The following is a 13,842-nucleotide window of genomic DNA, read 5'->3' on the forward strand; positions in this document are numbered from 1 at the left end:
ATATCAATATATCACTATATCCAACCTGTCTCCAATAATGTACCCCGATTCACACCAGTCTAAAGTGGACATGAGGCAATAACCAGTGCTTTCTAGAACTATGAATTATATGAATGATTAAAAAACAATTCCCTTACCTATGTGGTTATGGAGAATGATTTATTCAGTCTTCAAAAACAATTTTGTCATGGTCATGGTCAGATGATTATTCCTTAATAGATTCCTGATAAATGTTATTTTATCAATATCAACTTTTTATATTTCTAACTTCCTCTAAAGCATTGACATTTTAAAATGAATACCAGCTAAATATTGTGAATCAACCTATGTTTTTTGAGCATTTAAGATGTTTTCTATCCATTGGATGCCTAAATCTATTCATTTCAAAATATAAAAAAGTGATAGGTAGAGTGCTTGAGGGAACCTGGCCTGGCAGTTTGGCCTTTTCTGTTCTTATTGGAGGCGACCAAGTATGATAGGAATACTGCTGCTCGCTGTCTTTAATGACAAAAAGTATGGTCTAGAATGTGGCCCATGCAATTACCAGTGACTAAGAATATTTCAAGCAATCAAGCATTCCAGTCATAATTTTTGTAATTTTATATCACATGGTAAGTGATAGGACGATAAAGGTACTTTAAAGGATACTCTTTAGATAAAATACTTTATATTTTCCAGAGATCCTCCCATTTTTCATAACTGAGTATCCTCTTTGGTTTGTTTGACATCGGTTGCCAAGTCTCTTGGGAGTTCTTTCACACTTGGGTGTTTTTAGGAGCAAAATCTCAATGAAACAGAACTGAAAATTGCCTGAACCTAACTCCCATTAAATAGTAAATGACATGACTTAAATGCATGTGACCACATCCTGGCACCCAAGTATGCAGCCAAAACATTCCTTTGCCTACCACCTAAACATGCATGCTTAAATATCAGGAGCCTTAGGGGCACATGCATCAAGGTAGGCTTTTGCAAGTCCTTAATTGTGATTATTAAGGAATCGCAATTAAGGGCTTGCAAAAGCCTATGCATGTAGGAATCGCTATATAAATTGTGATTCCTAAACATTCCTTAATTGTGACTCGCAAATTGTGAGTTGCAATTAAGGAATGGATTCCCATTCGTTCCTATGGGCCCACAGGCCCATAGGAATGAATGGGAAATTGTATGTGCAATTTGCAAGTACCAATAGATACTCGCAAATTACGCATGCAATTTCAGGGGTGCAAGGGTGTCAAAAGGACACCCTGTTGCATCCCTGAAATTGTGATGTGCACCCATGTTGCACACAGACATACCCCAAGGGAATGTGTGTGTGTGTAACCTGAAACTTTGAAAAAATACCATCAGGTTGAAATAATCCGTATTTAGCGGTCCATAATAGCGAAATCGCTATTTTAAATGCAATCTTGCATTGCATTTAAGGCATTGCAATTTGCCATTCCTTAAATGCAATCGCAAACTGCGATTTTTGCATTTGGGATGATGCATCCCAAATGCAATAATTGTGGTCACGAAGGGGCAGATTCTGCGAATCTGCCCCTTTGCGAACACAATTTCAAATTATGCATGTGCCCCTTAGTGTTGAGTGTTTTGAGTAAGTGCTCAGGTCATGTTATGAGTAACTACTTACCCATTGACTTATTTTAGGAATTTTTAGGGAATTAGCTCATTTCACTTACTGTTAATTTCCTTTCTTAACTGTTCCATACATTTACACATGTAATAAACCTTAGTATTATGATGTAAGTACCTGCTGGTCATCTAAGGTGGGCGATTAAAGATTATATTTTTGAGGTAGACCACAAAGATGTCAGCAACTGGCCACAAAGAGGGAGGATTACAAAGGCTCATTAATATCGCCAACTGGCAAAACTGGAAGCAGAGGCAAAATTAAACTCCCACATTTATTAACTGATTTACTATATGCCATTATTACAAATCCACCTTAGTTCATAACCATTTAAAGATATGAAGGCAGAATTGGGATCAAAGAAGCTCCATGGCATAAGAAACAGCCTTTTAACTGATCTCTTTTTTTTCCTTTCAGGGGAAGCTTACCTTTCAGAATGGGTTTACTTTAGAAGGTACTTTCAGCAAAAATTCTGAAATTGGGCTCCAGACTCAGGGAGTACTGAATACAGGAAGCAACCAGGAGGATTACAGGACAACACGACAAATGTGAGCAGTGGACATGTCCTATTTGCAGCTGCTTTTCTAGATTGTTATTAATAGTGTTGGGTGAAATTTCTGCTCTGCAGAGTATTGCCTGGAACTGTGAATATTTTAAATCCAGTGGCAATATTTTCATGGTTTAGCATTTTAAGGACATAGCAAAAAACAAACCTAACAGCAACGAGAGCAATCTAAACTCCTATCACCATAAGCTATATAAAACACACCTCAACAGCCCCATTCCCACTAATGGGGGAGGAAACCTATTTGGACCAGAAACTGTATTCTAATAATCTTAGCAAAGATATGTTTTATAAAGATACCCTGTCATGTTACCTGGCATCTTAGTCAAGGTAGTCACTTTGTAGAAGCTAAAGATAGAAAAATGTATAGCCATAGAATATTGGCAGACAGTTCAGTGGATTAGTACCAACTGCGGGTATCTGTGTGCCAGCTTTGCGTCACAGTTGTAAAACCAATTCACTCTCTGTATTTTTGTTTGTACACATTTCAAAGAATTGCTGAATATTAAATATTAGACCCGTGTCCGGCTTGACAGGTTTAACCAATATAGTACTGAGTGGGTCTATATTCATTAATGTACTTATATCTCTAATTTCCTAGGGACCATTGTTGTTTAAAATAAATGAATCCCGAGGTCCCTGGCTGACTTTACTTGGATTCCCTTGTTGTCTCAAAATACAGTTGTAAAACCTGCAAATCCCAATCACCATAACATCAGGTTCTTTGTTATTATTGTGGACTCATTAATTGCTATTGAGATCTTTGTATGAGACGTCCACCTTTTTTTCATACGGGGGTACCCCTCTAAACATTTCTCTTTTGTTTACCTGTTACTCATCTTTTTTTTATTGCCCTAGCTCTACCCTCATCCCTAACCATTTATGTATTTATTTTTAACTTCGCCCTTACTGCGTATATTTAGCTGTCTGTTTCTTATGTTTTACTTGCCTGTTGTTTGTTCTCAGCGTTATTGGACCCTGGTGTAAAATTTGTCACAAATTCATATCATGTTTCATCATTATAGAGTGTATTTTTACAATGAGTTGTAGGAATAATATTTGCTATTTAAGCACCAAGGGACAATTCAGTTTGTAATGTCCATTAGGTAAATAGTAAATAAAATGCTGAAAATTAAAAGAAATAGGAACTGTGTCAACACTAACCGCCTTAGGCCATCCCTCTAGGCTGACGGCATAATACCAAAGCAGATATTTGGATTTGGTTAGCATTATCTTCAGCACTACCCTTTTAATACTCAAAGTATCAGTTCTGGAAGATTGTGTGATTCTGTTTAGCTCAACAATTATATTCCTTGGCTATGGTCGAGGAAGGTGAGAGGCTGGACATAGACATATGTAGACACATTGATACATAGGGGTAATACAACTTCAAACACTCATTTTTTTGCAAAATACTGTTGTTTTGAGAATAAAATATGCATTTATGTTGGCACTGGAGGGGGACACAACACCACATTACTTCAAACGTTTTGTGGAAAAATAAAAGAAAAAAACTCCTGGTTAATGTTGCTATTAAGTGTCTCTGAAAGCTCTGAAATAGCAACAATGGTAAACTTTCAGTGGGGTCTTGTTCCTGCCTGATGGCGATGCTGCTAAAACCAGAGTAGAACATTGTCACTGGGAGCTATAAGATCGTTATTTAAGATCGTTATTGTTGAATAAATGATATCTCTACCCTTTGCAATGACAGGGCTTAATTTGAGCCGGAGCCTGACGGTGCTCAGCACCGGCACTTAATTATGGGGGCCGGGTCTATCACGCGGCATTAAGTGCACCTGTCCTCCTGCCTCAGAATTTAATTTTTTAAAAGTCGTGACTCGTGCGTGTCACTGCGCACTGACTGGTGACTCGGTGAGTGACTCTGGCACACACAGAGAGCGTGCGCTGCTGTGCTACCTACTGCTGCTGTACTGCCAAACTTGTTGATTGATTATTCATTCACTTAGTCTTCGATGATCATGCATGCACTTGCACTGGCAGTACTTACTGCTGTGTCGGTGACGTGACGTCACGTGCCTGCTGCTCCCAGTTTACTCTCTCTCTTCCAGGCCGCGGCGCGGATCAGGGCCCCAGTCGGCGGGACACTGTTGAGTGTTGTTGCAGTTGCAGGGGCCAGGGCAGGGCACTGGGCAGGGCTTTGCTGCGGGGGTTGGGGCTGTGCGCGCCAGAGGAAGCGACGCGTGCGCAGATTGCATGTGTTGCACGCGCATTTTCTCTGCCCGCCCCAGCATACCCGCACCCCTCTCCCTGGCCCTCGGCGAGTATCTGCTCTGGTACTCCTTCGCCGCCCAAAGTTGCTGGACTCAGAGTTGGGAGCGCATCCATCCGATTCCGAGCGCTCAGCAGGTGAGGGCGAGGCGCGACTCGCGAGGCAGGGCCTGGAGCCCTTACACTAGTAGTGGTGATTAATTAATTTACTGGTGGTGGTGGCCAGTCAGGTTTTTAAAATCATCCTGATTGGCATTGGTCTACCTACCACTGCTACGAGCAGCGCAGGGCGCCTGGACAAGATGGGGGTAGGCCGGCGCCGGCCGAAATAAATAAATAAATAATCCTCATGATGAGGCGAGCAGAGCAGCGCTTCCGCAGGCAGGCAGGTGAGGCGAGGCAGCAGGCAGGGCTGGCACTGGGCAGGGCCTGGCTGGGGGCGGCGGGGGCCGCAGGCACAGGATTACGTTTTTTAAAAATCAATTCATAGTTGATGATTGGTTGGTCGTTGGTTATCATGAAGATTGGCCTGGGATTTAGGCAGCGTAGGCCGGCAGAGTCAGACACATATATAATGAATTAACTAATAAATCTGCGCAGGCGAGGCCTACAGATTTACTTTTTTATGTTCATGGACGTCACACTGCTTAAATGTTGTTTCTGATGCCCTGGCTACTGGTACTTTGATCATCATGAATCGATGCACGATCATGTTTGAAACTTTGTTGTTGCCAGCAGTGTGCACTGGCTATTTGTTGCGCAGTTGCGGGCTGCCTGGAATCAGTACAGGATGCAGGCCCAGGGCAGGATTCGTTTTCGTTTTCAGGGCAGGCCGGGCACGCTCATAAAATCTGTGGGGGTTGGGGCTGTGCCAGGCAAGCACTGCAGGCAGCGTGTGCAAATGTTCTGACTTACACATTAACATTTGCAAAGCAGGGCTGGGGTTTTCTGAAGCAATGGATACGGCGTGAGGTGAGAGCAGTCCTGGGTGAGAGAGACACACAAACCAAGTACACACTGAAGGCAGGAACAATTTATTTATTTATTTGTGCAATTTTATATAGCGCGAACTTTACCCGAAGGTGTCAGAGCGCTTTACATACGACCCAGTTTCAAACATAAGGACTGAAGGTTACAAGCGGCAAATTTTTGACTTTCATAAGAACCAGTTGAAAACATACGGACTTAGGAATACATGCGTTATAAAAAAGGTACAAAGTTTTACAAACAGAAAAAAATGCAAATGTACAAGAGATAAAGTCACACAAGGAGGAGATAAACTCTAGGCATATACTAGTGATATCTCTATCTACTTAGGGAGGGGATGCACATGGATATACTCAGGAATGGTATATGGTGCAAGGTCTAAAGCAAATACCATTGATTAGAGTTATTACAAAGAGCAGAGGTCCATAAGTGTGGATGCAGTCACAGCACAAAGGGAGGGTGGGAGGGATGCAAGGGTATGGAGAGAAGGGGAAGCAGAAAAGGGAGGAAACATTTGAGGATCATCCACGGGGAAAAGGGTTAAAGGACGAGGGAATGGGAGAAGGGCTAGAGTCCAGAGAAAACTGTCCGAAACCAGCAGGAAAGTGTCGGCCAGGACAGAGCAAAAAGTCAAGAGGTCCAGGAGAGAAGGTGGGAGCCCAGGTGGCGGGAGATGAAGCTGGAGGCCATCCGCAGGCGCGTCTCTAACGCTGTTATATTGCAAGGTGTAGTCAATCATACATCAACTAGGGAGGGAGAGGGACACACTAGAATTGAGAGAAAGTGTCCTTTCAGTTTAAGCGATTTTGGTGCTAATAACCCCCATGACCTTCTCCAGTCCTGTCAATACAGGTGCCTTTACAAGAGAGTTAGTGGACTCAGAGCCAGATTTGCCTGCTAAGGGCGGATGTATAAGATTACCTGGAAGAGCTGCAAGTCGCTTAAGAGCCGCCCTCCTCATCAAACATTTAGAGGAGTTGGTATTAAGGGGAAGTAATAGAGTTTGGGGTTAAAGAAGGGGAAGTAATATAGTGTGATGATCTTGCTTGCAAAGAAACCAATGGCAATCCGTCACCTGAGCCGGCTCTGCACCAAGAAGTGATGTTGGCATATGAGATGATCATGTGCATGAGCATGAGGGCATGGGAGCCTGGCTAATTAACTTGTCAGGGGCTCGTGTTGCAATGACGCAAATGCAGAGCCACCTTCTTGTGCTACAGCAGGAATCATACAACCCCTTACCCAAGTAATAAACAACCTTGAAACTAATTACCCTTGAAGCCAGCACAAGTTTGCCACTGAGCTGGCCTTAAAAGAAAGGTACGATCTCAGCAATATATAAATGCACTTTCCCGTACTGTTACTGCAAGGAGAAAGAGACCGCAGTATCCTCAACACAATGTGGCACCAGCTCAGTAAGGCCAATGTATGCTGCCTCTGCTGTCCTTTATATGCTCTCAGGCAGAAAGCATAAGGCAAAGCAGCTGGTGCCGAGTTCCTGGGCTCCAGTAATATTCAGGCAAAAATTAAAATGTCAAGATAACTCTGGTGATTAATCGTCTACCTGGAGAGAGCCAGCCAGGAGCTTTGTCTAGGGGAAGCTGTGACTGCTTGAAAGTCAGGTAGTACAGGCCAGGGTTATATACCTGCTGCAAATAACGTTTACCATGCAGATCAAAAATGTGCATATAATGTAAAATAGATCAGTGTGTTACTGCTTCTGTCGGAAAGATCCTTTTTTTACTTGCAGTTTGTAAGTTAAAATGCTACCATAGAACAGCAAGCTATTAACTAGTCTGTCTGTCATCAAAGAGCTGCATGCAAACGGCAAGTTATATAGTACCGCTATATGTTTTTGGGGCTAATCTTTCTTTATCCTAATCTTGCAAAAAGGGTCTAATGTGGGTAGAAATCACTTCTTATTGAAGAGAACCCCTAACAATGCTGGTATGTTTTGAATTCTGCATTTGCGCTTTTTCAGACTTTGAACTCCTAAACTATATTGCCTACAATGACAAACATGGATAACATGTGACGCCTATACCTTGTAGTCCTGTCTGATGTAACATTCCCTATACTGAGTTACACACATAGGATTGTATTTATGCAATGTGTGAATGATGCAAAGTGCTCTGACACCTTAAACTGGTATGAGAGGCGCTATTAAACTAAATTAATGTAAGAAACTGGGTACTCCGCTACATAATGCTCCCAAACAGGGAGTTACACGTCGCTGATTGCAACTTTGAGCAATGTTTTTAAGTTTTTAGGACACCAAGGTTTTGGTAAAAATGTACTGTATTTTGCTCCGGAGACAAAATATTTCTCTAGTGTAGACTGCAACTAAACTGTAGTCCAAATTATCTAGAGTATTTTAGGACTTTGTTTCTCACTCCCAAATGTCATTACATTGAAGTTTACGTTTTCAAATGTGTAACTTTAATGTGGTAAATAAGTCTGCACAGGTGCTCAAGTCCGAACATAGATGTAAAGTTAACCCTCATTGATACAGACCTAATAGCTGTTGCAGGAAGCTCAATAAAGAACCCCTGCCAGCCAGCACAGCATCTCTGGGAGAGGCTTGAGTTGAGATAGCTTGCAGTTTAACTCTCTTAGCATTTACCACAGGCCTACATGCTGCCTGCAAAGTGCCCTTGAGGCCTTACGTAACCCAAGGCACGGGTCTGCTTACTGGATCATCTGGGTAAGTCCGTTTTCCCCATTTTGAAGAATGCCAGCTCACCTCGCCAGCCCATTCCTGAGATTGCCTTAAGTTAAAGTGCCAAGCCCTGGAGGTACCTGTACCAAAGTAAACATACCGAATGTTACGGCGGGCATAGGGTCCCTATACAAATTCTCTTCCTCATAGGGCTCACTTTGCTTGAAAGACCTATGTCAAGCCATCTTGAATCGTTACAGCTGTTTCGTTGAGCTACTATGCCAGTATGCCTACATACATATCATTAACAACTACCAATGTCTGGTAGCTATTCAACTGTCCAAAGCATCAGCTGATATGCAGGAATTCTACCACAGCACTGGAGAGAGCAGGAAGTTGAGGTACTTGGGGTGGTGAGTTTAGTATTGTGGAAAGCTTAGTTCATACAGTTGAGCACACCAACACCACTCAACAAGCAGTGGGCTTCTAAATGATCTACTGCAACATACCACACACTCACCACCTCTGCCGGAATGAGCAAGGCTCATTTGGTATGTTTGTCCTTAGTGTATGTTTGGGTTTTTCACAATCTTATGACTTCTTCAGTGATGTAACATTGAGGGCAGCACCAACACTCTAGAAATTGTTCCAGCACCACTGGCTTGGGTGCCTTTCTTTGACATTTTCATGCTTTGTCGCTTGAGTGCCTTGCCTTTGTGTGATGTTTCTATGCTTTCTGGCCTGGTTGGTTGATTTTGTATGACGTTTCCATCATTTCTTTCCGGGATGCCTTTGTGTGATGTTTCCACGATGTCTGGCCTGAGGCTGGGTGCCTTTGTCTGACGTTTCCATGATTTCTAGCCTGGGTGCCTTTGTCTGACGTTTCTATGATTTCTGGCCTGGGTGCCTTTGTCTGACATTTCCAAGTTGTCTGAGTACTTAAGTGTGAGATTACTATGCTTTCTGGCCTTGGTGGCTATGCAGGTCCCCATTTAGGTGTACAATTTACTATGCTTTGAAAGTTGATACAGCTAAATATGTTGTGCACCATTTTAGTTTTTCTTTTTAAAAAATGTTCGTGAGGGGACAAAGACCCCCATGCAAACATCTCTAGCAGTCATTAAGCTTGCCTGCTATGCACTGTATGGTGTCGTGTATTTCTATAGGTTCTGAATCGATCCCCCTATTCCTGACCCTATTCTGGTTAAACTAACTAGCTAGTTAACTAACAGTCAGCCCATGAGGCAAGAACAGCCCCCATGATGCAGATACCGTTATCTGACGCAGTCACACTACGGCACAGGAACGTGTTATCTGATTAGGTCATAACGCTTGAGATCTAATTAGACAAGCGACATTCCTCCAGCCCCTGATAAGGCATACGACGTTCTCATAACAAATCAAACCTATGACAACCTGGATAATCCGTGCGGCCATTGTTTTGATTTCACAGAGAACTTTTGCAAAAGAATGTGCTAACGAGCAAGTCGTATGACATCTTTATTGACGTACCTATGTCCATCCTTACGTCAATCCCGGCACCTTTAAGGTATAAATATTGCCGACCTTGCCCTATGCAAAGACACGCGTGGTGACAAGACGGAGCAGCCATACTTGCCGAAGCCGAGAGCAGAAGCAGACCCCGCAGGCAGCAGCCCCGCCTTCCTGACGCGCTGAGAGACGCGCTGCTATCTCAAGCCGAGAGACCCAGCACCGGCGCTTCCGGGTAGCCCTCGCAGGCAGCCTGGAATATCGAGAGCAGAGAAAGAGATACCATTCCTCATTCATCCTAAATTCCAGGTACAGAACTGAATAACCCCTCACAGAGAATTCTTTAGTTATTCACTTGGCAAAAACAAACTTAACTTAAACTGTAACTTTCTATTCCCGCCCACGCATTAGACTTAGGTCAGGTACACGGGGTAGGCGTATTTAGAAACACCAGTTGAGTACGTTTAGTCAAATGTATATGTGTATGTAAATATATTTTAATCATTTAAAACATCATATGGCTCAGAAACCATATCAATGTTTTTACAGTATTATTTTATACTATTGCGTTTAATGTATGCACTTTACTTAACTATAAGTATTGCAATAATATCGATCCATTTCTCATGTATGAGAAAAGAGACTGATCAATAAATAACACCTTTTATTGAACACGCCCGTCTCTTCCTTTTCTCTACATTCTGATGAGACTAAGAATGCACGTACTGACTGAGTAAAATAATTGCCTTGTGCTCACACGACTCTTGAGATTGACTCTTGATTAGGGGAGAGCAAAGTTGTCATGTTCTATGGTTGTCAGAAACTAAATCCCTTCTTGTCTAATCAGGGGAGGTAATTCTTTCCTGAACATTCGAGAAAGTTTCTAGCGAACTCTGAGCTTAGCTGGCAAACCCAAAAATTAAGTCTAGTATCGACAGTAGTAGACCTAGTTAACGTCTGGTCTAGGCCTTTACTGCTGTAGGTACTATTCCAATGCGCAGAGCCTATTGGGAAAATAGGAGCTACACTACATGGCGCCCAACGCGTTTGGAAAGGGCGATAAAACTAACGTAAGACATTTAGAGTAACTCAGTCGTGCTTTCTCACTCAGACCCCTTTTCCCAAATACTCCAAAGACGTCTGGAGTGGGTGAAAGGTTATATCCTCCAAAACCTCGCAGGAGGGAACTCCTATGTATGGTTCTTGGTCTAGTCAACGTTGAAGGATAAACAGTGTTCCAAAATATTGTGCATCTAATCTCTGTTTCCATAAAGAAACCTGATCTGCAAATAAACATAATACCATCCTGTCAATAAAATGGAAGACAGTGATGAAGAAAGAGAAGCAGTTAGATTAGCAGCTGAAATAGCAGCAGCTGATACTACAGCACTCGGTGCAGACCCGGATATAATACTCATCCAGGTCGCCAAAAGAAGATCTATAACCTTAAAACTTATAGAAAATGGACTGACACCTAGAGGTGGCACAGTCATATTCGTAATTGAGGCACACGAATATCGGCAGACAGAGGTATACTATTCATGGATACATTTTCCAGCAGCTAATGCTGTAACAAAGTACTTCCACTATTACAAAGTAGAGGAACCTCCTGAAACATACACTCCTTTCGAGGAGGTGGAAGTACCACTCAAATTCCAAGAGCATTTGCTCTTATTTGATGGCGCCCTAAAACATAATAATCACATTACAAGGCTCGGTCCTTTAGGAAGACCAGGAGCAACGTGGCCGGTCTTAGCCGGATATACACCACATCCAGACATCGATAGAATGCCTGCAGCAGAGCTGTTAATACAGCTAAAACAACTACTAAAAATTCATAGACAATTAGTTCAGTATGTAATGCGGACTTCAACAATTCAGCCAGCGATTAAAATTCTCACAGCTGACCCCTCACCAGGGGAACACAAATAAAATTACACCACAGAACATCCAATCCTGCCTAGGTAAAGTTCCAGCAAAACGGGAACAAATACCATTCTGGTTGGCACAGAAAATCACCCAAATAGAGGCGGTGTTTCCTGACACCACCCCGCTGGAAAAACACAGGATTCTGACTATATGTCTCCCAATGGGAATCGCACCACACATTGAGGACTGTGACACTTGGGGTACAGTCTTTGCTTCCATCTACACAAAAACGCACGGTGTCCCATCCATTTCGGTGATACCAGATGTGCTAAAACAAATTCAAGATGAATACGGTCCAGAACCTGCTTTAACTCTTGGTATGAAATTACTAAAAGACTTCAAGCAGGTCTCGGCTATATTACTAGCCAACATAAAAGGTGAAGCAGCAAACGTGGCGATCCGCCAGAGGTTAAAAGAGACAGATATAGCAGACCAACCAGCTGAAATTGCCAGAATCATAGAAAAATCCTATGAAGAACTAGGCAGAGATAGTCTAGGTGGAATACCAGTAAAACCGCAACTGACTACAAGTCCAGAAAAAATATTTTTTAATAATAATAATTCACCAAAAAAGAACTGGGATGGAAACAAACAATCCAATCCTAAAGAAAAGAAATTCCAGTCCCGAGGAAGGTCTCCTAGGCGAAGAGAGAAATCTCCAAACCAAAGACATAGGTCACCACAGAGTGACCCCTCTGGGAATAGATATAACCTTAGAAATAGGGATAATATTAAAAAACCTGATAGATATCAAGACATTGATACACGTCCCTCTCAATCTTTTCAGACTTCCTCGCAGAAATCGGAAAGAAGAGGACGATCAGAAGAGCACGCCAAGTCCAAAGACAAGGAACCTGCTCAACTGAAAAAGAAATTACAATTTCCAAAAAAGAAGGTAGCCAGTATCAAGGTAGTTAACAATGCCGAGAATACTGAGGACACAACTGAAAAACGGAGAGTGGGCTCAGACAATGCTAGACAGCGCAGCAGAGGTGAGCATAGCTCGCAAAGTCCTTATGAATCATCTGGAGACAGTGGACACGAATGAATACCTTCAAGTGGAAACTGCAGATACCAGAGTTAGCAAGCCCCACAAGATATACGAGATAACATTACGTATAGAGGGAGATAAGACTAGGAAAATAAGGGGACTATTTTGGGATAACCTCTCCAAGGGCTATGACATCCTTCTAGCTGAAAAAGACTGGCCACCAGAGTTTGTCAGGGAGTGCCCTCATGGCGAAGAAGTAATTATGCCTGCCTTCTCGAATCAAATCCCGATTCATAAAAAATATACACTTGCTAGAAAGTGGGCAGTGGCCTTAGCACCTGCTTTATATAAAAATCATGTAGGATGGGATGAGGATTCTCCTCCTCACAAAATCCAGTTAAAATCACAACCAACTGCACAAAGGCAGTACCCAATTAAGCAAGAAGCTAAAAAACAGGTAAATGAAATACTAGATCAGCTAGAATACCAGGGGGTGATTGAAACTTGCACCTCACAAATGAACAATCCTTTGTTTCCGGTCTCCAAACCAGACAATTCATATCGTCTAGTTTTGGATTACCGACACCTTAACACATGTTGCAAAACTTTTGCAGTGCAAAACTCACACAGTGCTGCACTAATGAATAACATAGTGCGCAAAAAATACAAAACAACCTTGGACATCTCCAATGGATTCTTTTGTCAAAATATAGCACCAGAGAGCAGATATTTAACTGCATTCTCAGTAAATGGCACACAAAAACAATTCTGTCGGTTAGCCCAGGGGTACAAGAACAGCCCGGGGGTATTCTCAGCGAGAGTAACAGAATTACTACAACTATATGATGATGAAGCATTATCTTATGTCGATGACATTTACTTAACAGATGATGACTTGGATACTCACTTGAAAAGAGTGAACACCATAATACTTGGGTTCGCTGCAGAGGGTTACAAATTCAACTTTAAAAAATCCAGAATTGCCCATCTGAAAGTCCTGTACGAAGGATATGAGTTATCAAGTATAGCCTGGTTGACAATCTTCTAAAGAGCTAGAAGAATTGAAAAATCTAAAATATGAAAAGACGTATCCTCTGCCAATCGACATTCTGCCTCTACGACATTACGCCTGTGTAATCTATACAGACGGACATGCTCAACCTCCCGTTTGGGGAGAACAAGCATACAACCCCACATGTGGGATTACAAAAGAAGTGTGGCGCGGAGGTAAACTAAGACCTCTATTAACAAAGACACACTCAGTAGAAACCAATTCAGAACAACAAACTGAAATATTAGCTTTGAAAATGGCGCTAGATAATGCGGATCGCGAATTCCCGACACTTATAGTGTCAGAT

The 13,842-nt window shown here is 42.3% G+C and overlaps 1 protein-coding gene across 3 annotated transcripts in view; it reads left to right on the forward strand.

The window, feature by feature from the left end:
* The window catches only part of ALS2CL (ALS2 C-terminal like), a 645,425-nt gene that overhangs the window by 470,062 nt on the left and 161,521 nt on the right, over positions 1–13,842 (forward strand). For all 3 annotated transcript variants that reach the window (XR_013601601.1, XM_078662475.1, XM_078662474.1), the window contains exon 17: positions 2,051–2,181. Coding sequence is in view for 2 of the 3 variants with exons in the window: in XM_078662475.1 (XP_078518601.1) it covers positions 2,051–2,181 (131 nt within the window). In the remaining variant the exon portion in view is untranslated. The remainder of the gene's footprint in view (positions 1–2,050; positions 2,182–13,842) is intronic.

This window comes from Lissotriton helveticus, chromosome 10 (assembly GCF_964261635.1).
Source record: "Lissotriton helveticus chromosome 10, aLisHel1.1, whole genome shotgun sequence".
NCBI classification, from domain to species: domain Eukaryota; kingdom Metazoa; phylum Chordata; class Amphibia; order Caudata; family Salamandridae; genus Lissotriton; species Lissotriton helveticus.